The sequence below is a fragment of the Nicotiana tabacum genome, chromosome 4 (assembly GCF_000715075.1).
Source record: "Nicotiana tabacum cultivar K326 chromosome 4, ASM71507v2, whole genome shotgun sequence".
Taxonomy (NCBI): Eukaryota; Viridiplantae; Streptophyta; class Magnoliopsida; order Solanales; family Solanaceae; genus Nicotiana; species Nicotiana tabacum.
The window spans coordinates 52,534,957-52,558,160 of record NC_134083.1 but is presented as its reverse complement, the minus strand read 5'-3'; the positions used below and the strand labels follow the sequence as shown (position 1 = coordinate 52,558,160).

Sequence of the window (23,204 nt, the reverse complement as noted above, 5' to 3'; positions counted from 1 at the left end):
TGTATTCTAACCGGTCAAAATGTAACCCAAACCTAAACATTAAACAACAACAAACCTACTGAAATCCTTATGAAATACTACACGTGGGGTAATGCGTACGCAGACCTTAACCCTACCTTATGAAGGAAGAGAGCATGTTTCCGATAGACCCTCGGCTCAAAAATAATAAACAAGACTCAATAAACAAGCAATAATAATGGCAAGAAAATAAGATGAGGGAAACAAATAACACAACATGTAATAGCAAAAATCTAGGAATACGAAGCTACAAGAGAAGTGCGAAAACTATCGGTAATAATGCCACATCGTCTAACAATAACCCAACCCTAAATATACAAAATCAAGTTTTGAAATTTGAGAAATAAATAAATTTAGAAAAATTAAAGCTAATAATTACATTAGTTATCGCAATTTCTTTCACAACATAAAAAATAAAATAGGAGGGGATATTGGGTCATGTTAGGTGGATTGAATCATGACTAGTCATTTGACTTATCCTTACCCAACTCATTTTAACTCAACCCGCATGTTTACAACTCTAGAAAAAAAGTATGTTAAGAGTAGTATTTTACCTTCAATAAAATTGCATCTGCAGAAGGAACGGACTTAAACATGTCTCCTCCCACATAACTCAACTTGTTGCTCCCTTCCAAGCCTTCAACAACATGTGGCAAATCAAAAACAGTGCACTTTATTTCAGGAAATGCATTAGATATTGCTTTAGCCACAGTACCAATGCCACCTCCAACATCCGCCAATGATTTCAACCCTTCAAAAATTCCCCTACCATTTTTAATCACCACACTTATCATCAATCGGGCATCACTAGCCATAGCTTCATTAAATAAATAATTAAGCCGAGGTTCATCCCCTGCATATTCAAACAATGGCTTCCCATGAGCAGTTGCAAACGGAGTAGAGTCACTATTTTGTAACCATTTGCTTAGACTCTGAAACGGATCCATTAAAATTGGATCTAATTGCGCTAGCACAAATGGAGCTAAACTCAAAGGCTCATTTTTAAGGAGGAGATGTGAATTTGGAGTAAGTAAATAACCCTCTTCTTCATTTTCATTAATTTTGGTTTGGATAAAGAAACCTGAATGGATTAGAATACGCATGAGACGGTAAATACAATCCTGACCTTTGGCTTTGTTGATAGGGAGGGCATTCACTAAATTGGAAAGGGTCATTGGTTTGCCATGGTTGTGAATGATATCTGGAATTTCAAGCTGAATAGTACATTTGAGGGACACGAAATTTATGTAATTGAATACATGGTTAGCTATGTGTGCCTGAGCAGCGAGGATTTCTCTAGTTTTGTCTCTAATATTATGAGACAATGCCATGTTTGTGAGAATTGTTTTGAGATGTGTAGTGCTGTGATTATGATATCTATATTTATAACAAAAATTAGAGGACATGTCATAAATGAAATTCCATATTTTAGAAGACTGAGGAGATTCACTACAAACTTTGACTTATTGAGATATGGTAAATACTGTGATAAAATCAATGTATTTGAATTCATCTATTGGAGAATCATTTATAACTAATGGTTTTTCTTCCAAATATGTAATGGATTTGACATTACTTGTCTTGGTACCATTCATATGTACCAAAATTTTCGTGTCAGGAAATTGGAAGACATTTATTATTAAATCTAATCTTCTTAATTTTAAATGAATAGGTTAAGAAGATTAATAAACAATATATCAAATTTGCATATGCCATATCCAGATAATCAAAATCCCACCTTTACTATATGTTCTTTTCCGCTGTCTCGAAAGATGATGATAAGAAGTGAATTTTTTTTTAGGATAAACGACACAATTACCCACAAAAACAGAACTATTTATCCTTACCTACCCATTTACTTTTCTACCCATAAAACTAATTATTTTTCCCACCTATTATTCTTTTTCTCCTTTTCTTTTTTATTTCTCAGCTTCTTGTCTTTTTTCTTTTTTCCTTTTCTTTTTTCTTGTTTTCTTCTTAATATGTTCTTTTTCTGTTTATTTATTTTGGTCCAAATCATATTATTATTATTATTATTATTATTATTATTATTATTATTATTATTATCATCATCATTATTATTATTATTAAATTTTGGCTTTTTTTTTTGGCTTTTGTTTGTTTTTTTTTAATTTCTTGTTCCTTTTCTAATTTCATTTAACTTTTTTTTTATATTCTTTTTCTCTTCATAATCTAATTTCATTTATTGTTTTCACTATTTTTTATAATTCTTTTTTTATACAATAAGAAAAAGTAATTGATATAGTAAATATTTATTCACCTTTTTTTAAAATATAACTAGTATAATATATCTTTTGTCTTTTTCTCATTTTTTTTAATTCAATTATTAAACTGAAATAATATCAGTTGTCACTTGATCTAATTCACTGAATATCACACTGACTGTTGCTGAGCACCATAAATTACATAATCAGATTCTAAGAATCAACACGTGATTGCCATGCAAACCTTGATCTCCTTCCCTACAAATATTAGTACACACTCTACCATTAGTAATAACACAACCAATTATGGAGCAAAAAAACACAATCTACAGCCACCAAATCTCCATATATACTAGTTAGAATAAAAATGATAATAAAATATTGGAAAATGCAATAAAAGTATAAGTAGCAAAAAAGACTTCTAGTACATATGATACCAATATGGCATACATGTATACCAACAGAGTATATGATTGCTCTGGAATATTGCTACAACTATCTGCGACTATACTACTGTACCAAAACATTAAAGGATGCAATAAAAGTATGAGAAAATTACATGCTCGCATTGCAAGCTAAATATTCGCAAAGCAACTTGCTCATTCTGTATACTAACAGGGTATATAGTTATATGAGGTCGTTCCAACAATTGCCTATAACTATAAAAACTATTACATAATATACATAATCTATGTCCATCGGCACAAAAAAGTTCCAGCACTACAAATCATATTTATATAAATAATTTTAGAATAGAATTCACTTAAAAATGCAGCTAAAATAATCAAAAAGAATTCAGACTATCATATGATACCAATATGGCATATAACTATACAAACATGATATACAATTTTACTGGTTAATTCCCAACAACTATATAACTATACTACTATTACATAACACACATGCATAAATAGAAAAATAAAAAAATAGTATACCACATATTAATATAATAAAGTATTTTAAGATATTGTACTATATTACTATTATTAAAAGAAAATTAAATAGTGTACCAATTAAATGCAGCTAATACAACCAAAAAAGAATTCAACTAGCATATGATACCAATATAGCATATAGCTATACTAATAGGATATATAGTAGTACAGGGTCGTTCCAACAACTGCATATAACTATAAAAACTATTATATAATACACAAAATCTATGTCCATAGGTACAAGAAAATCCAACAGAACAAAACATGATCATATAAATCATTTCAGAATAGAATTCACTTAAAATGCAGCTAAAACAACCAAAAAATATTCCAACTACCATATGATACCAATATGACATATAATTATACCAATAGGGTATACAGTTCTACTAATTAATTTCAATATGACTATACTACTATTACATAATAAACATGCATAAAGAAAAAAATTAAAAAGTAGTGTACCACATATTAATATAATAATATATTTCAAGATATTGTACTATAATACTATTATATAAAAAAAACGGATAAAGAAAAAATCAAAATGATTACATAATACACATACATAAAGGAAAATTAAAAAATTCAAGATACTGTATTATTCTACTATTACTAAAGAAAAATCAAACAGTGTACCAATTAAATGTAGCTAATACAACCAAAAAAGATTCCAACTAACATATGATACCAGTATAGTATATAGTTATACCAACAGGGTATACAGTTGTACGCAAAAAGTTTTAAAAAGATTTTTTAATTCAATTATTAAATTGAAATAATATCAGTTGTCATATAATCTAATTAACTCAATTTTTGTGCGTCATCGATTATACTAAAATTTAAATATGTTATTTTGCTTCAGCTTAATCACTTCCATTGAATACGAGTTCTACTAAAAAGGTCGTGATGACAACTCCTTTTTTAGGTAGAGATAGATGGACAGGTAATTAATTTTGATGGAATAGGTATGTATTCTAATTTTTTTCAAAATGGGTATAAAAGAGTAATTATTTTGACTTGAGTAGGTAGTTAGTATAAATTGCTCAAAAATAAATAGATTAACTGGGTTTTGCAAATATATATATATATATATATATATATATATATATATATATATATATATATATATTATTAAATTATTAAGTTTCCGTTCTTTAAAGATTTAACATAAGATACAGCTAGCAAGGCATCACCCTTTCATGTATTAGCAATACTAGAATCATAGTTGATTCGTTATTGAAGTTTAAGAGATTTTTTATTTTTTGATTTAAGTTATATACATTAACAATAATATAAAAATATTTTATACTATTAGTATAGTATTTGTTTTTTATATAACGTATGTTTATTGTAATTTTATTAGGTTACTATTGATATTTATCATAAAAGATTATTTGAATAACTAATATATACATGTCGTGATTTTGCATATTATAGAAATAAACTCCTTTCAATTTAAAAAAATAAAGATAAAATAAAATAGGTACATTAAACTTCCTTTTTACAGGTAAATGCTTGCATAATGAAAGAGAGAAAGAGTTTTGCATTTATATCGAACCCTTTACTGTTGAATCAAGGGGGAAAGGGGAATAGGTAGGCGTGTAATAAATTTAGGCCCTATAGGTAAAACTGTTAGAGTTGTATTTGGGCCATTTTATTTATCTGCTTTGTTTCTTTTATTAGATATGTAATTAGTTAGCCCAAATCTTAGATTTAGTTAGGCCCACTCTACAAATACTTGCACAGTCATACATTTTAAACTAATGAGAAAAGTCCAGATATTTTCTATTCCATCTGCTGCATGTCTCACACGCCATTCTTCTCCTCTCTGTTTCACATTTGTTCCGATCGCCGAAATCCTCCATGGATTCGAGCTTGAATTTCTGATTTCTAACATGGTATCAGAGCGAATCCTTTCATTTCGTATCTCGTCTTGTTTTTCAGCTTTGTATCAAGGTGTTCTTTGAGAACTTTTAGAAACCCTAATTTCCGTTCTTCAAGTATTCAATATATTTATTCCTCCAATCCCAGGTTAAGCTTGTAGAGTTTATCTCGATATGAACTTCCTCGATTACGGATTTCGAGAGTTGAACGACAGTCCCCGAGCTGATCTCGTCTTCCTCGACCGACGACCCAAAATTTTCAAGTGCATCGGCCTCATTGTTTTGTTCTCGAAATACATGCTGTAAAGTCCATTCTTTGAAACGGTGCAAAGTTACCTGCAGTTTGTCCAAATACCTTTGCATTCTATCCTTTCAAACTTCGAAGGTTTTGTTTACTTAGTTTACCATCAGTAAAGAGTCATACTTGGCTTCAATGACTTCTGCTCCCAAGCTTTTGGCTAGTTCGAGACCTGTAATCATGGCCTCGTACTCGGCCTCATTGTTAGTCAACCTAGAAGTTTTGATAGATTGCCTAATAGTGCTACTCGTGGGTGGCTTCAAAACGATGCCCAGCCCGGACCCCTTCACATTCAAAGCACCGTCTGTGAAGAGGGTCCATACCCTCGACGATGTATTCGATTTTAACAAGAGTTCCTTTTCCACTTCAGGTACGAGGGTTGGCGCGAAATCGGCTATGAAGTCCGCTAAAATTTGAGACTTGATGGCCGTCCGGGATTGATATTCGATATCGTACCCACTGAGTTCGACGGCCCATTTGGCCAATCGGCCCGATAGTTCGGGCTTGTGCAAAATATTCCGAAGTGGGTAAGTAGTTAATACACATATGGGGTGACAATAAAAGTATGGTCTTAACTTTCAAGAGGCATTTATCAGTGCAAATGCCAATTTCTCCAAGTGCGGATACCTAGTTTCTGCTTCCCCTATGGTTCGACTTATATAATAAACGAAAAATTGCGTACATTGCTCTTCTCGAACTAGGACACCACTTACCACTATTTTCGATACTGCTAAGTACAAGTAAAGTTTCTCATCTGCCTTCGGAGTGTGAAGCAGTGGTGGGCTCGATAGGTATCGCTTCAATTCTTCTAATGCATGTTGGCATTCCGGGGTCCAGGCAAAATCGTTCTTCTTTTTGAGTAGAGAGAAAAATCGGTGGCTTCGATCCGACGACCTCGAGATGAATCGACCTAATGCAGCTATCCGTCCGGTTAGCTTCTGTACGACTTTTACACTATCCACGACGGTGATGTCTTCGATGGCTTTGATTTTATCGGGGTTGATTTCGATCCCCCGATTCGATACCATGAAGCCAAAGAACTTGCCCGAACCGACCCCGAAAGCACATTTCTCAGGGTTGAGCTTCATGTTGTATTTCCTTAAAATCTCGAACGTTTCCTGCAAATGAATCAAATGGTCCTCTGCGCGCAAGGACTTAACTAGCATGTCGTCGATATAAACTTCCATTGATTTACCTATTTGTTCTTCGAATATTTTATTTACTAGACGTTGGTAAGTAGCTCATGTATTTTTTAGCCTGAAGGGCATTACATTATAACAATAGGTTCTATACTTGGTGATAAATGAAGTCTTTTCTTGGTCCTCCGGGTTCATTTGGATTTGATTGTACCCGGAATAGGCATCGAGAAAAGTAAGGATCTCATGGCCGGCCGTGGCATCGATCATGCGATCGATGTTAGGCAGTGGAAAAGAATCTTTGGGGCACGCCTTGTTTAAATCCTTATAATCTACACACATTCTAAGTTTGTTCCCTTTTTTAGGAACTACAACTGCATTGGCTAACCATTCGGGGTATTTCACCTCCCGAATGGACCCTATTTTGAGAAGTTTAGTTACCTCATCCTTTATGATTGCGTGCTTTATCTCGGACTGAGGTCTCCTCTTTTGCTTCACCAGTTTGAACTCGGGGTCCAGGCTTAGCCGATGCGTCGTTATCTCCGGTGGGATCCCTGTCATGTCTAAATGGGACCAAGCAAAACAATCTATGTTATCAATAAAGAATTGAATAAGCCTCTTCCTGAGTTCGAGGTTTAATCCCGTTCCCAGGTATACCTTTTGCTCGGGCCAGTACTCGATCAATATAACCTGTTCCAGCTCTTTGACCGTTGATTTGGTGGCATCGGAATCTTCGGGAACAATAAAAGTTCGAGGGGTCAGAAAGTCCTCTTCTTCTTCTTCTATCTCCTGCTTTCCCGATTCGGTTGAGGCTGATGGCTGTGATTGCTATTAGACTTCCTCTTTTCCTTTGATGCTCGACCTTTCCGAGGTTGACAGTGTCGATATTGGTGTTACCTCATCGACCGCAAATATTTCCTTTGCAGCATGTTGTTCCCCGTATACTATTTTTACACCTTCCGACATCGGGAATTTCATTACTCGGTGAAGGGTCGAACGGACTGCCCTCATATTGTGGATCCAAGGCCTTCCGAGCAGGGCATTGTATCTCATGTCACCCTCAATTACGTGGAACTTGGTGTCTTGAATTGTTCCAGCCATGTTCACCGGTAGAATAATCTCCCCTTTAGTTGTTTAACTGGCCATATTAAAGCCGTTTAAAACCCGAGCTGCGGGTACGATTTGATTTTGTAGGCCGAGCTGTTCCACGACCCTCGATCGGATGATATTCGCCGAACTACCTGGATCCACTAAAACACGCTTAAATTGAACTTTACTTAATAAGATAGAAATTACCAGAGCGTCGTTGTGGGGCTGAGAAATGCCTTCTGCTTCTTCGTTGTTGAATGATAAAGTGCCTTCGGGCACATAATCTCGGGTTCGTTTTTCCCTAGTGGTTGATACCTTAGTGTGTTTGAACATGGGTCCATGTGGAACGTCGACCCCACCGACAATCATATGAATGACATGTTGGGGTTCCTCCTGTTCATTTTTCCTGTTGGCGTCTCTTTCTCTGAAATGATTCTTGACTCAATCGCTGAGGAGCTCTCGAAGGTAGCCCTCGTTGAATAGACGGGCTACCTCCTCCCTTAATTGTCTGCAATCCTCGGTCTTGTGACCATGCATGCCATGATACTTGCACATCAAATTTGGATTTCTTTGGGAGGATCGGTTTGTATGGGTTTAGGCCACCTAGTATCTTTGATCCTTCCGATTGTCGATACAATGCCCGATGCATCGATGCTAAAGTTATATTATGATAACCGAGGTGCCTTTGTGGGATCAGTATACTTGTCAAAGCCACTTTTGCTCATAAGTCCCCGAGAACTCTGTCCTCGATCACTTCTTTGATTGTTCCGGGTGGAATTGCGTCTTGAACCATTGTTCCTTCGATCTGCGGTATATGGTTGATATCGGTCTCTGTTCGACCTTTGCTCCCTGTCGATGTTCCTCTGGTTCTTAACTACCGACCTGTTTGGATGTACTGAACCGGAGAGGGCTCTTAGTTGGTCGTCCTCAACCCTGATCTTCGACTAGTATCGATTGTGCACATCTGCCCTGGTCACGGCCGGATACTCGATCAAACTTTATTTCAACTGACGTGATGCTATCGAACTCCGCTTGTTCAACCCTTGGTGAAATTGAACGGCCCAATCATCTGTGACCGGTGGCAATTCTATGCGTTCTATTTGAAATCGGGACACGAACTCCCTCAGCATTTCATTATCTCTTTGTCTTACCTTGAAAAGGTCTGATTTCCTCGTTGCGACCTTTATGGCCCCTGTGTGTGCCTTTATAAAAGAATCTGCTAACATGGCGAATGAGTCGATGAAATTTGGTGGCAAGTTGTGATACCAAATCATTGCTCCCTTCGAAAGGTTCTCTCCGAATTTTTTCAACAGCACAGATTTGATTTCGTCATCTTCTAAATCGTTACCCTTTATGGCACACGTGTAAGAGGTGGCGTGTTCGTTAGGGTCGGTCGTCCCATTATATTTAGGAATCTCGGGCATGCGGAATTTTTTGGGAATCAATTTTGGAGCTGCACTCGGGGGAAAATGCTTTTGCACGAATTTTTTGGAATCCAACCCTTTCAACACTGGTGGTGCCCCCAGGATCTGATCGACCCTTGAGTTATATGTTTTCACTTTTTTATCGTTTGCTTCGATCCGTTTTGTGAGTTCCTCGAGTATCTTAGCAATTTCGGGATTAGTCCCTGATTCTTGCTCATTTGACCTTACTATAGCTGGCTCAGTTCTGTGGGTGATTTCTCGGGGTGGACTGGGCTCCGGTCTGCTCGGTACCTGGGTTTGACTCTGCAACTGAGCTATCGCTACCTGTTGAACTTTCAACGTTTCAAAAATCATACGCAAGCTGATTCTGTTTTCCTCAACGTTATGGGTGTCTCGAGCTGCAGATCGAGTACCACCATGAATGCTATTTTCAGGTTCAGAACGTTGGTTTGCCTCAATAGCCACATGCGAATTAACGTCTAATGGTACTTCGACTCGGGCCCCAACGGCATCAACAAGCGGCCTTTCGGCCCTGGGCGTTAAGTTGTTGTTCTCACCTTGAAGGTCGCTTCGTTGTCGACAGGTAAGGCCATTAATTGAGAGTTCGTTGTTGCTAATCCGAAATCAAACACTTTCAACAACAATTGTAAAATGGTGTGTTTTGCAGATTTTGTGTCAAATAACCACTGTTATCCTTAGCCCTACGGTGGGCGCCAAACTGTTTACCCGAAAAACGGATGAATTGAATTTGTACATAGTTCTAAGGGTATGTAGTATAACTTGACATGAATCGTAAAGAGAAGTAGAAATATTAAATATTAACTGTAAAGTATAAAAAATAAGCAAAGTTGAAAAGAGATGATTTATGAACAAGCAAAATAAAATGATGTATGAAACTCAAAGGGATAATCTTCCAATATAGGGATGTATCAACAGTATTTTTGTTACAGTTTATGAATGACTTGATCCCGCTTACAAGAATAATGGCCATCCCTCTTATAGTGGAGGGATCCTATTTTGGATATAATTAAAAATAGATAGTGGAGAGCCCATGATAAATCAGTTTTTTCCTAGTTTCCGTCGAGATTCCCTCTCTTAGTGCGGTTGTAACGGCTATTGTCTCTTGGCTCGATCATGATCGGACTCGGTATCGGTCGGTTTCCAGGGTTAGAGCTCGATATTGACTCGGGGACCAGTACTGACTCAAGGTCGGTGTTGGTTGGCCTCTGGCCCTTTAATCTCGATTCCATAGCTTCTCATCATAGTTTGATTCGGACTCGAAATCGATAATGACTTTGAGCTCGGTATTTGACCTGTCCATGAAACTCGAAGCTCGTTTGTTTCTTCAGATCCCATCTCGATATTATGAACACTCTCTTCGGTCCATTGTGTTCCCATCTCGACCAATCGTACGAATGTCGAAATCAGTTTCGACCGTATACAGTAAAATAGCATCAGCAGAAGGAGTACTGGACTTAAACATGTCTCCTCCTACATAGCTCAGGTTGTTGCTCCCTTCAAGTCCTTAAATTACATGCGACAGTTCGAAGACAGTGCATCTTATATCTGAAAATGCATTGGCAATAGCTACATCACACCCCCTTGGGTGCGGCCCTTCCCCGTACCCTGCACAAACGCGAGATGCTTCGTACACCGGGGCTGCATTGGCAATAGCTTTAGCTACGGTTCCAGTGCCGCCTCCAACGTCCACCAATGATTTCAATCCTTCAACAATTCCCTTACAATGTTTAATCACCACCAGAGGCGGACCCAGGATTTGAGCACGACGGGGGCACCAGTATATGCCAATCACTAGAGATAAAATTCGGCGTGCGACTCTTTGAAAACTTAATGATTATGATGACTTATCATCTAAGTATAAACAAAAAGAAGTTCTAAAGAAAAAGAAAATACCAAACAGAGAGACAGATTTCTTCGCAAAATGGGTGCTATGTGAAGGGAAGGTGTTTGATTAACCATGTTTCACACTTTGAAATTTTTAATCTTTTAATAATTAAAAAAGGGGTCAGTGATCAAAAGGGCATTCAAACTTTAAATTATCAAAAACTTACTAAAGAAATCAAGATTAAGGGTATGGTAATAGTCAAAGAACTGAAGAAGAGTCTAAAACTTTTAGTTGTCATTGTCGAGTCAAAGTCAAAGTTGTTTAGATATACTATTAACCATGCTATTTAGTTATAGTATTGTGTTTTACTCTTTATGGAACAATTGTTTATTTGATTTATTCAATATAAAGTATTATTTTAAATAGATCAGTTGTTACATGTATATCCTTTAGTTATGTAGTAGACAATTCAGTGTATGTAGTCTTAGCTCATGCACAGAAGATTAAATTGTCGCTTCTCATAATTAATAAACTATGATCACAATCGAAGATATTATTGGGCAAAATATCTTGATGATTGTAGCACAAGATTAAAGTATAATTTATCTTGATTATGGGAGTGATTTTACTCCAACTTCTTGTGCTAGTATACTTAGTGTTTATTGAACGGACCAAGTAGAGAAAAGATATTTTTGTACTGAATATATATAAAATATTTTCTCTGATTCATTAAATGAGCTTATACTCCTAATCTTGATATAGTTATTATGATCAATGTGATTTATTTATTGTTTTGATTTATCAAAAAGTACAACTCTATTCAGAGTTAGTGCATGCCTAATAGATTGGACAATAACGAATAGCATTTGTGAAATAATGATTAGTTTTGTGAAATAATGATTAGTTGAGAGAATCTGTGACTTGGTTTGGAGTTTAATGATACCCCTTTATGTAAGCTTATATGTTTTCATATGAAAACTCGGCCGGTGAATTTTGTATCCGTCACATGAAATGGTTTAAGCCGAATTGTAAAGGATTTAATTAGTTGATTAAATTAAATTATCAGTGATTTAGTTTAGTTAACTGGTATTTGTAATTTTAGCATGGGGAGTTAAAATAAGTATTAATGAATTTCGAAATTCATATTGAGGAGTTCAATTGCAATTTTTTAATGGAATAAACTGCGATTAATTATAGTGGATTTAATTCATCCGAATTTCAAATTAATAATATTTATTGGTAGCCTCTTTATTGTTTCTGTGGTCCCTGCTATACCTAGTTAAAACCTGGACAGACTTAGGTAAAAGGTGACTTGGGAGAAAAGTTATCTTTATGAGTTAGAGTAGGATTCTGCTAGCACTTTTGAGCCCCTTTTTGGCTTAATTTCGGGTCTACATAAGGGAGACTAGTTTCACCTAATAACTCACTATTCAGAGTTGTATTATTTGCTCACACAAATAATTTAGGTCTTACAAAGAGCATAGCAGAAGACTATAGCCATGGATTCTTGCTCTGTGGAGGACCTGTGCAACGTTTTTGAGAGGTTAGTGCTTCTAATCTCCGTAATTATATCATTGTCTAGTTTACATGTTTGTGATACCTGGATTGTATGTTTGCTTCCGCTGCTCATGTTCTAACATAAGTGATTGTTGAAGAAGGTTGTTGTAGAAGGATTTGTATTTTTTTTATTTGTGGAGCGACAAGTTGCAAATTGAGTCTTTTAATTTTAAGGGAGGAATTTGAAAAAGAATAAAATTAATTAAGCAGACTATTATGTATTAGTACTAAACGATAATTGAATTCAAAAAAGAAGAAGATAAAAGTAAAAAGTAAAGCAATTTGCTATTAAAGTACTCCCTTCGTTCCAATTTATGTGAACCTGTTTGATTGAGCATGGAGTTTAAGAAAAAATAAAGACTTTTGAAATTTGTGATTCTAAACAAGTCAAAAAGGGGTCCAGAGTATTTGTGTGGATATAAAAGCTTCTCATTAAGGATAGAATTTGAAGTTTAAGTTAAATTATTTCCAAATTTAGAAATTGGTCATTCTATTTGGAACAGACCAAAAAGGAAATATGTTCACATAAACTGGAACGGAGGGAATGCTATAAATTATATTGTATTCAAAGAACTAAAATAAAAAGGAGAAAAAGCTGAAGAGGGTTTCGCTACGTCTTCCAGCTGAGGGAATTTAAGCGACCAAAGCAACCACTTCTCCGGTAAGCCTTTTTGTGCTTGGGGGCAAAGTCAAATATTTAAGGGGTATATATATATATATATATATATATATATATATATATATATATATATATATATATATATAGGGTTTTTGCCGGGGTAACGGGGTCCCGTGACCCCTCAACCTGCAACGTAGGTCCGCCTCGGTGTACATATAAGTTGGGGCATCACTAGCGATGGCTTCGTTAATCAGACGGTTAAGCCCGGGTTCCTTCCCGACATTCAAACAACGATATCCCATGAGTAGTAGCGAATGGGGTAGAATCGTCATTCTGAAACCATTTGCTCAGCCGATCCCACGGATCCATGAAAGTTGGATCAAGCATTTGTTGTATAAAAGGGATCATGTTCATAGGCTCATCTTTGAGGAGGAGATACGAAGTCGGAGTAAGTAAATAATCCCTTCTTCTTCGTTAATCTTGGTCTGAATAAAGAAACCTGCATGAGTTAAAATACGCATGAGACGATAAATTCAATCCTGACCTTTAGACTTGTTGATTGGGAGGGCATCCACCAATTCGAAGAGTGTCATGGCTCGGCCATGACGGTGGATGATATCTGGAATTCCAAGTTGAATTGCACATTTGAGTAACATGAAGTTGATGTAGTTGAATGTATGGTTCCATGTGTGTGCCTGAGCAGCGAGTACTTCTCTACCTTTTTCTCCAATATCATTAGACAAAGTCATTGCTTTTGTAAGATTTTCTCTGAGATGCTTAGGATTGTGATAATGATATATCGAGGTTTGTATACTTATAAAAAGAATGAGAAGACCCATCGTAATTGAGGTGTATATTTATAAGAAGAAAGAGGAAATTACCATACACTGTGATTGAAATTTGTACAAAATTTCAGCCCGAAATTTGTAAAAATTTTCTCCATAATATATAATTTCCTTATTTTAAATGATTAAAAGAATAAAACAGTATAGTATAAATTTGCAAGCTATATGTAGATCATAAATCAAACGACATCCCACCTGTATAGAACCCACAATTCATTTGGAAATCCTCAGATGGACCTACCCTCACCACAAAAAGATACCTGAGACTATAAGAACTTTAGGCCTTAGTTAGGGTGTTATCCTTGAAACGGCCAGATGGAACACATTTTAGGTCTTGACATACTCTTTCCTTATGGTTTCAATAAATGATGGGTAGATTTGGTATTTGTCAGCCCAAAGTTGCATAAACAAAGTTAGTGCTTTCTTTTATCCTAAGTGGTTTTTAAGAATACACATGAGACAGTAAATATAACTATACCCTTTGGCCATGTTGATGGAGAAGGCATGTTGGTCATGGCTGTCAATATTATCTGGAATTCCAGTCAGCTGAATTACACATTTGAGTGAAATAGAGTTGAAGTTCAATACATGGTCACAATCTTTGTGCTTGCGCGACGAGGAGCTCGCCTAGCTTCATCTCCAATAGTGTTATTTAACAATGCCATCTTTGCGAGATTATTTTTGAGATGCGGTGGTGTGGTGACATAAGATCCATATTCCTAAGAATGAGGGCACTTGCCATAATTCTGATTTACTGAGATGATAAAGGTAACAACTTACCCGCACCAGGTGTTTACACCAAGCAAATGAATACACTACAACGCCATTTGCTAGCTCTCCAATCTCGAAGTCTCATTATTTTTCCCTTGGCTGCACAACAAGTAATAGCATTATTTAGAAGCTTGTCTAGATATGTAGATCATGGGCAACCAAATACAAGAGATTTGTATCCCTCATATTGTCAGATTTAAAGAACTGTAAAATTTGATTTCCAGAGTTACAGCCCTTTGGTACAAAAACTTTTCCAACCTTCAAACTTGTAACTTAGAATTTTAAAGATTTCGGCAATCCAATATTATGCACAAATGCCACTCAGCATCATATCCAGGAAATAGTACTTCAGTTAGTTTGCTCATACATACATCTGTTCTTGCCTACTACTGAAATTGGAATAGAGAAAAGAGAGAACTGCTACAAAGAGTATTCACTAATGTGCAAGATAACTTTAATTCGTCAATACGCACCATAGGCTGACTATAGTCCTCCAGTCAGTTTGCACCTCTGTATACGTCAAAGTTCAAGAAATCCCCAGGAAAAAATAATCTGTAGTGGCTATATCCTTAAAATAATGTAAATTTTCTCTCCCTGTGGGGGAACAAGGAGATTTCAGGCCTAAAGATTCATATGAAGTAAAATATTATCATCAAAAGGTTGGTTTGTTGAAAATTATCTTAAAAGAATTAAAATACACAAAAAGAAAAGGTTATGTTGAATTCTTAAAAGCACATTTACTATGAACAATTCCACTTCTGCAGGTTCAGATGCATTTTGCTTGATACTGATAAAATCACATCAGAAAAGTCACAAGCAGAGATGAAGAGTTAACCAAGAATCATAGAAAAGGAAAAAAAAATTGGCCAATCAAGTCATGCCTTTTGTATTTCATCTTTCTCATGGCAGCATAAAGTCTTCTATATTCAAAAAATTGAGTTTCAGTAGAGAAGGTTCCAGCCAGAGCATAGCTTTTCAGGTATCATGTTTTCATCCCAACCTGTTGCTTCCAGTGTACTCCTCACTTGACCTTCGTCAAATCCCATTTCCACAAGTCTTTGAATCTGTGCTTTGAATTCTAATCATTCAGTAGTCAATTTGATCACAGTAGGTGACCAGCAAATATGCAAGATCAAACAAAACTTGTTAAAAGTTGTCCTATTTACTAGCTGGATAAAAATGTAAAAAGAAAAATAAAGCTTTAACAAATTGCACACTTTCTCCTCAGCACCAAGTATGAAAATATTTTTGCAAAAGTCTCAGTCCAGTAACGAGCTGTGCCAAAAAAGGTCTGATAGTCTCTAAGATACTGCAATAAAGAGAAATAGAATGATCATTGGGGAAAAAAGACGTGGAGAGAGAGAGAGAGACAATAAGACCAAAGACCAGCAAATCACCTGTAGAAAGGAGAGCTGTCTTGAGAGTGAGTGCAGGGCTCCACTGGTCTTTCAGGATATCTAGGCATATCGCGCAACTTTGACTAATAATGTTGGGATGCCTTCAAAGGGAAATAAACACACAGAAATCATTTGAATCATAAAGTTTAACTGGGAAGCAGCAGATAATGCACTTCTTAACATCCGACAACCTTTTCTTTCAAGTACAACGGTATGCACATAAGATTATGTGGAGGGTCAAACGTTTGAATTTCCTGAACTTTTAGCGGGTACCAAAAAGTTTCATTTTTCAACGATTTGACTCGCTATTTATTGTTCAAGAAGATCATGTCCGCACTGCCGTCCTTGGTGACAACACCATCTCTTAAACCCAGCTCATTCACCCTAATCAATGTTTTCCAGTCAGATGTGCATGGAATCTCATGATATCAGATCATAATGAATTTGGAGCACCTATCTTGAGAGCTTCTTCTTTCAAAGAAAGCTGAATTTCTGTTAAGTAGATTCGTAAGTATTAAGGTATAAGAATGATAAGTTGGGTTCCCCAATCTGGCTGACTCACTTTGATGGATATACTCCAGGTTGAATGTTATAGCAGTTAAGGATCCAAGTTTGACTGCTTTCGGAGGTATTAATAATATTAGCCATCAAATTAGTTACAATTTGTCTAAACTGGAGATTCCTGCTTCATGTAATTTTTTGTGATGTGATCTGAGTTCATGGAAGCTTTATTCATCTAATCGGTTGGCATCTAGATGCTGGAGAGAAACTGACCAGAGATTAAATTCGCGATTGGTGCCTATCAGTTCTGTCGTAGAAATGGTAGGTCGATCGGTTGGTGTGAAAAGAAAGAATTTCTTAAGTTTAGTCACAAATGTCCCCGACGAGCTCGGTGTTATTCAACGTCTGTGATAGAGCGAGAAAATTAGAAGAGCTTTCATGACAGATTAGATGACATTGGCATTACTCTAAATTGCAGATGCACGAAACAAAAACAGGGAATATGCAGAAAAAATAAGAGATGAAGATTAAGGTATACTGGCATTTATTACCTCTGTAGATGCTAAAGATTGGACGGCGCCTTAAAATACATTTTTGTTCTAAGGATTAAACGATAGTACAATGGGACAAACTCCAATGACATTAAAACATATTTACGTGGCACAATTAAGTCCTATGGAAAGAAGCAAAACCTATAAACCAAGCGTGTTGCCAATGTAGCATATCCAGGTTAAGATTGATCGTGTTCTAAAAGGTATGGGAAAACTGATAATTCAGTGACAGCAATTTGGCTTCTGTTGAAGAAAATATAATATATATGCCAGAATTCACAGGATGTGTATTTTAGTGCAGTTTAAGCTAGGAGACTGCAGTGATGCTTTGTGCACATTGACGCACTAAAGCTTTAGAACTTCAATTAGGAATTCCGCCTTATCCTACATACTATTCAGTTCGAATAGTGAAGGAAAGGACGCAAACTTCCGTTCTAGTAGAAGATGAAAAATTATTGTTCTGAAATCCTTCTATCATGTATCAGTCATGCAAAACAGTTTGGAGAAGTAGGAGGAAAGCCAATAATACCTGAAAGATACATACAATTGCTACCCCCTAACCCCCCACCCCCACCCTTTCTCTAGTGGAGGACCCAAAGTTTGAAGTAAGAGTAACTGAAAATGGCGCAATTCAGTTAATCAGCAGTTTGTATATTCTTCCTATGACACCCCAAATGAACAGGTAAAGACACAAAAACGTTGTACACGCTATACTTCTATTCCCAAAATAAAGGAAATAAAATAATTGACAGATAGTAGAGCACATTTCTTTTACATACCACACTTTTGTTGCAAATTCCATTTTTGGAGGCTTAAATGGATAGCCATCTACAAAAACATAGGAGTAGTTAATATGATTCATTGTCATAAGCTAAATATGCTACATTCCACACAAAGTAAAACTCCATGCCTAAGTAGAATTCAAAATGCATATTGCCTTCCTGAGCAACAACGCAAGGAAGCTAGTAAATCATCATGAGGTAACAATAATCATCACATAAAATTAATATTAACATAAAATATTTCAGGCCTCCGCATTTGTCAAATAGGCAGAATCTTTGACATTCTTAAAACAACGTGCATAAAAAATGTTAAATTAAAAAATTCTTGGTCAACGAAATTCACAACACTAAACCACTGAAAACACATAAAACCCAAGTTCAAAATTCAAATCTTTTTAATCTCTTTGGTTATGCAAATATTGGAAGTAAAAAAATATAGGCGTTTTTACCAGGAAGAGTGATATCGATCTTGAAAGTGCCGCCTTCATAAGGAGTATCAGAAGGACCAGGAATTGTACCAATCAAGTGAGTGAGACTGTCGCCTTTAGGACTTACTATTATTCCAGTTCCAGAAACCTGAACAACTTTATTACATTCTTGTTGCTCCTTTTGTACCCTGCCCAAGTCCACCATTTTCCTTCCAATTTCCAATGTCAATTTCAGTTTTAACTACTTCTTTAGGGTGAAGGGGAAAGGCAGAAGAATGCAACGTTTGTTTGTTGATGAAACGTCACCGTCCTTCTCTCCTCCAATCCCCTGCTTTCTGAGGTTCTATTGCTTTGCTTTACGTTTTATGTGTCTGTTATGAATCAGCTCCAACCTAATATCTGAGAAGAGCTATGGGCCCGAGAACAAGACACGAGGTCTGTTACTATTTTGTTAGTTCTATTATAATCAGTTTATTTAAAAATTTAATCAAGGTATCGTTCTGTTGAGTTCATAACACTTTCAAAGAGGTGCAAAGTTGTAGCGCGTGTTAAAAAAAGCGGATTAAATATGGAACTCAATAGTCTCGTGGTATGGAGTTTCAACAATATTTGGTTAAAATTTTATTATTAAAAAAAATAAGAAAAGGATTGTGTTTAAATATGTGGTTTGCTTTGAAGTTGAAATTTCATGAGTGTCAAAATATTTTTAAATTGAACTTTTATAACTTTAAATTTCAATGTCAAATTGAAATTGAAAATAAGGGATCCTATTGTAATTTTTTAAATAAATTGATTGCAAACAATTTTATTATTTGCAATTGGGAACGTGGACAAAGGAGGTTAGATGGATCTCAAGAAGGGTACACAACAATAGAGTGCGAGCAGAAGTGTTAGGTTGCTCTTTGCTACAACAATCTATCACATATGGAGGGAATGCAATGCTCGAAGATTTCAAGGACACAAACAGAACACCAAAAATATTATCAGGGATATTGTACTCCAACTGCACATTAGAGGGCAGTGACACAATAGATGGAGCAGGATATTGAATAGCTTAGATAATTTTCCTTGCTTTTCGCAGCACATAGCTATAGAGTTTAGTTCTATCTATGTAATAGGTAGAATATGAAAATAGGAGGCCTAGTTCTTATAGTCCAAAAAGAACTAGTGATTGTACATATATTACTTGGCTAAATAAAATCTTTTAATGTTTGACAAAAAATATTATTTTATAATTTTCAACACGACTTCTTTCCTACTTTTTTTCTTAAGCCCGCGGCTCTATCGAAAACAACTTTGTACCTCTACGAGATAAGGGTAAAGTTGCACATACATTATTATCTCTGAATCCCATATTGTGAGAATATTGGGTTGTTCTTGGTCTTGTTTATTGCAATCGATATTTCACATTGAAGTTAATATAATGGATGTTTCACTTGCAAATCTGTGTGGCATGCAAATAAGAAGAGGAAGGATGAGACTCTTACTAGTAAAAAGATTTGGCATAAGAACATTCCATTTAAGATCTCATTTTTTATGATGAGATTATTGCAATCAAGGATCCCAGCAGATGATGCAGTAAAGAAGTATGGTTATATGTTTCCTTCTAAGTGTAGTTGATGTAATAACAATGAGGAAAAAACCATCACACACTTATTTAGTTGTAGTCAAATTGCTAAACAGGTATGGACTTATTTCGGCAAAGCTTGTGGTATTAGCGTTACACTTGGGTAACTAAGACAAATTGTCATGAGATGGTGGTTAAGCAAGGCTAAATATGAGGTTCAATCTCTGCAATTCCAATGTTTACCTTCATTGATATGTTGAGAGTTATGGAAGGATAGATGTGCAGCTAAATTTGAAAATAAGTATATGTCTGGCTGGCATGTTATTCAACAGGTGACTAACTAGTGTACTATGATTCTTAGTACTCCTAGTCTCCGACTTCCTAAGCTATGGTTTGATAAATGCAAGAGTATTGAGAGGGCTCAACAAATAATTCTTTCTAGGTCAGTAAAGTGGGAGAAACCTGAGAGAGGTTGGATGAAGTTGAATATCGATGGGTGTAGTAAAGGGAATCCTAGGGCAGCAGGAGGGGGTGGTGTCCTTATAGAACACCTTGGTAATCTAGTGATTGTATTTGCTGACTTCTATGGCCTGGGTAGTAATAACATAGCTGAAGCTAAGGCAGTCTTGCAAGGGATAAAATTTATGTTGTACTAGTGGTCATTTAAAAGTGATAGTGGAATCGGACTCATTAGTGATTGTCAATATGATCAACAAGAAGATGAAACCATCATGGCAAGTCTTTCATTTGGTTGAACAAATTTGGGATATAGCAAAAAATGGAGAGTTTACCTTTGTTCATATTTTCAGAGAAGAAAATGTCATTGCTGATCAGCTAGCAAATATGGATGAGAACACCATCACGCAAGCTATCTTCACAGAAGTTGTTTCTCTTCCCAATAAGGTTAGAGCTACTTTGAAGTTAGAACAAGAGGGCATTCCAAATTTCAGATTCAGGCCAAGAAGAAATCACTTCACTATTAATGATGCTATTACATAATAGATCAATAGGTGAGGTCATATGTACCTATTTACATTTAGTATCAAACTATAAGGAAGAGTGTTCCATTCCCAGATTGTTCTATTTTGAACATCTCTATACTAGATTGGTGCATACCAATCTACACTATATTTATGAGACAAGGGTTTATGTCCTCCTCCGTGTAGTTATTATTTTTGGTATATACAGGTAAGAGTCATACCTAACTCCACCATCAGTATGATGAACCTTTGAGAAAAAAAGTTTTAATATAATGGACCAAGTCTTTCAAGGAGAATTCTTCTCAACTCGGAGGTCCGTGAAAATAGTTGCAATTATAGAAAGTACACTATTTCTAAGAACTAAAAGTAAGTACTTCTAGTACATAATGTCTATTTAACTTGCGCGAATTTCAAATATTTTATCTATACATAAAAAAAAATTACTTAATACTTTTTTTTTGCTAAAATTTGAACGTTAATCCCTTATGATTTCATTTTCAACTTCATTGATCGCTAGACTATATCATTTAAGTATAAAAGTATATTATATTTGTACGGACAAATGTATGAGTTTAAAAGTTTCTCCCAGTATCTCTCGTCATCCTAAAAAGCATAATGGGTTCAAGATACAAGTAGGAGAACATCTATATAACTGTAAGTATTATTTTTATATGATTTTTGATTTTTGAAAAGAAAGTACGTGTCACATCCCTTTTTATCTCAAAAAAATATGTATGTGAATTATTGCGGGTTAAAAGAGTTTTTCTAATTAAAGTGACAAATTTGAGAAGGGATTATTTTATTTACAGAGTCACTACTTGGAATTGATTTTTCGGTGTTCCAAGTCACCTTTTATTTGAATCCTTAGTCAAAGGAAGGTTTGACTCTATTTTTATCGGTCTGCAAAAACAAAGTCCAGGTAAGAAATTCTGTTGACCGGGGAGAAGATGTAAGGCAGTCTCCGAGTCCCGTAGTTCTAGCACGGTCGCTTTATTGTCTATATTTGGCTTATATTATTTGTTCAATTACGTATTTTAGAACCTACGTGTATTGGACCTTTTACCGCTTTTAAGTATAGCGTTATGGATTTATCTTTGAAACGGATCACATGTGTGTAAATCCACTTTATTTATTGTGCCAAAATCATGTCACGCGTACGTATACACAATTAATATTATTTTATTATATTAAGATTGTTTTGACCTAAGTTACGCGAACATATACTTCGGTTTTAATTTTGGAAATCACAATTATGTCGCGCGAACGTATACATAATCACGATAAACTAATTAAAAGTGCGCCTAAAGCACTCTAACGGTGTTCATTATTCTTCCTAAACTTTGAGATTATTGTAAGGTCATGAATTATTAAATTACTTGTGGAAGAAGTGTATGATTTTAGATATTTGAATAAATAAACCATCATATACCAATTGTCACACCTCTTTTCTACCCCCAAAATGATAAAATGTGTGTTATGGATTGTGGATAGTGGGTTAAAGAGTTTCTCCAATTAAAGTGACAAACTTGAATAGGGATTATTTTATTTACAGAGTCGCCACTTGGAATTGATTTTTTGGGTATTCCAAGTCACCTTTTATTTGAATCCCTATTCAATGGAAGGTTTGACTCTTTTATTATTGGTCTGCAAAAACAAAGTCCGGATAAGGAATTCTGTTGACCGGAGAGAAGGTGTAAGGCATTCCCCGATTCCCGTGGTTCTAGCACGGTCGCTTTATTGACTACAACTTGGCTTAAATTAATTCTGGATAAACTGTGATTTATTGATTTTCATATTTTATCTATCCGCTTTTAATATTTATGGAATTTGTTTGAACAAGTCGCGATGTCGCGCACTCGTTTATTTTTGTACATATTGTGAACCGCATCACGAGAACCGTACCCATGATCTACAATATATTTATTTTTATTATTGTTTGAAGTTGTGGTCGTGTCGCATGAAATACACACCCGAACTGGAATTTACATATCATGACTATGTCACGGGAACCGTACTCATAGCCACGATATTTTATTATTAATCGCTCCTAACGCAAAACTATGATATTTATAAGATGTTTATTTCCTAAAATTTGAGATGAGCGTGAGGCCATGGATTATGGACAAGATATTATTGTGGAAACCGTCTTCAATAACAAGAACTAATTTTTGGAGTACCCAACCTGATAAAGTTAGTCACTTTTGAGTGAATACCCCAAAATAACAATATTACTGGAGACAAGTAACAAAATATATTACTTTAGCCAATAAAAAATGCTTCTTAATGTCCCCAACTCATCAGGAGAAAACATATGATAATTAGTTATTATAATATTAAAAGCAATAA

General features: G+C 35.5%; 2 protein-coding genes across 4 annotated transcripts; both read right to left on the bottom strand.

The window, feature by feature from the left end:
• Window positions 1-333: 333 nt before the first annotated feature.
• Window positions 334-1,362, bottom strand: LOC107810676 (trans-resveratrol di-O-methyltransferase-like). Its single transcript, XM_016635475.2, has one exon. It carries the CDS (start codon window positions 1,347-1,349, stop codon window positions 555-557), a length of 795 nt encoding a protein of 264 aa, XP_016490961.2. The 5' UTR covers window positions 1,350-1,362; the 3' UTR covers window positions 334-554.
• Window positions 1,363-12,947: 11,585 nt separating this feature from the next.
• LOC107810677 (ubiquitin-conjugating enzyme E2 27) lies at window positions 12,948-20,652 on the bottom strand. Of its 3 annotated transcripts, none has more exons than XM_075251856.1 (6): window positions 18,333-20,651; window positions 17,881-17,929; window positions 16,050-16,150; window positions 15,126-15,961; window positions 14,360-14,751; window positions 12,948-13,535 (listed from the first exon to the last, which is right to left on the bottom strand). In XM_075251856.1, the coding sequence occupies exons 1-4, from the start codon at window positions 18,514-18,516 to the stop codon at window positions 15,954-15,956; spliced, it is 342 nt and encodes a 113-aa protein (XP_075107957.1). In that variant the 5' UTR covers window positions 18,517-20,651; the 3' UTR covers window positions 12,948-13,535; window positions 14,360-14,751; window positions 15,126-15,953. The 3 variants fall into 3 exon arrangements, with proteins under 3 accessions (XP_075107957.1, XP_075107958.1, XP_016490962.1); XM_075251857.1 differs by lacking the exon at window positions 12,948-13,535 and having other exon boundaries at window positions 14,341-14,751; window positions 15,126-15,730; window positions 15,870-15,961; window positions 18,333-20,652; XM_016635476.2 differs by lacking the exon at window positions 12,948-13,535 and having other exon boundaries at window positions 14,341-14,751.
• Between the last annotated feature and the right edge of the window lie 2,552 nt (window positions 20,653-23,204).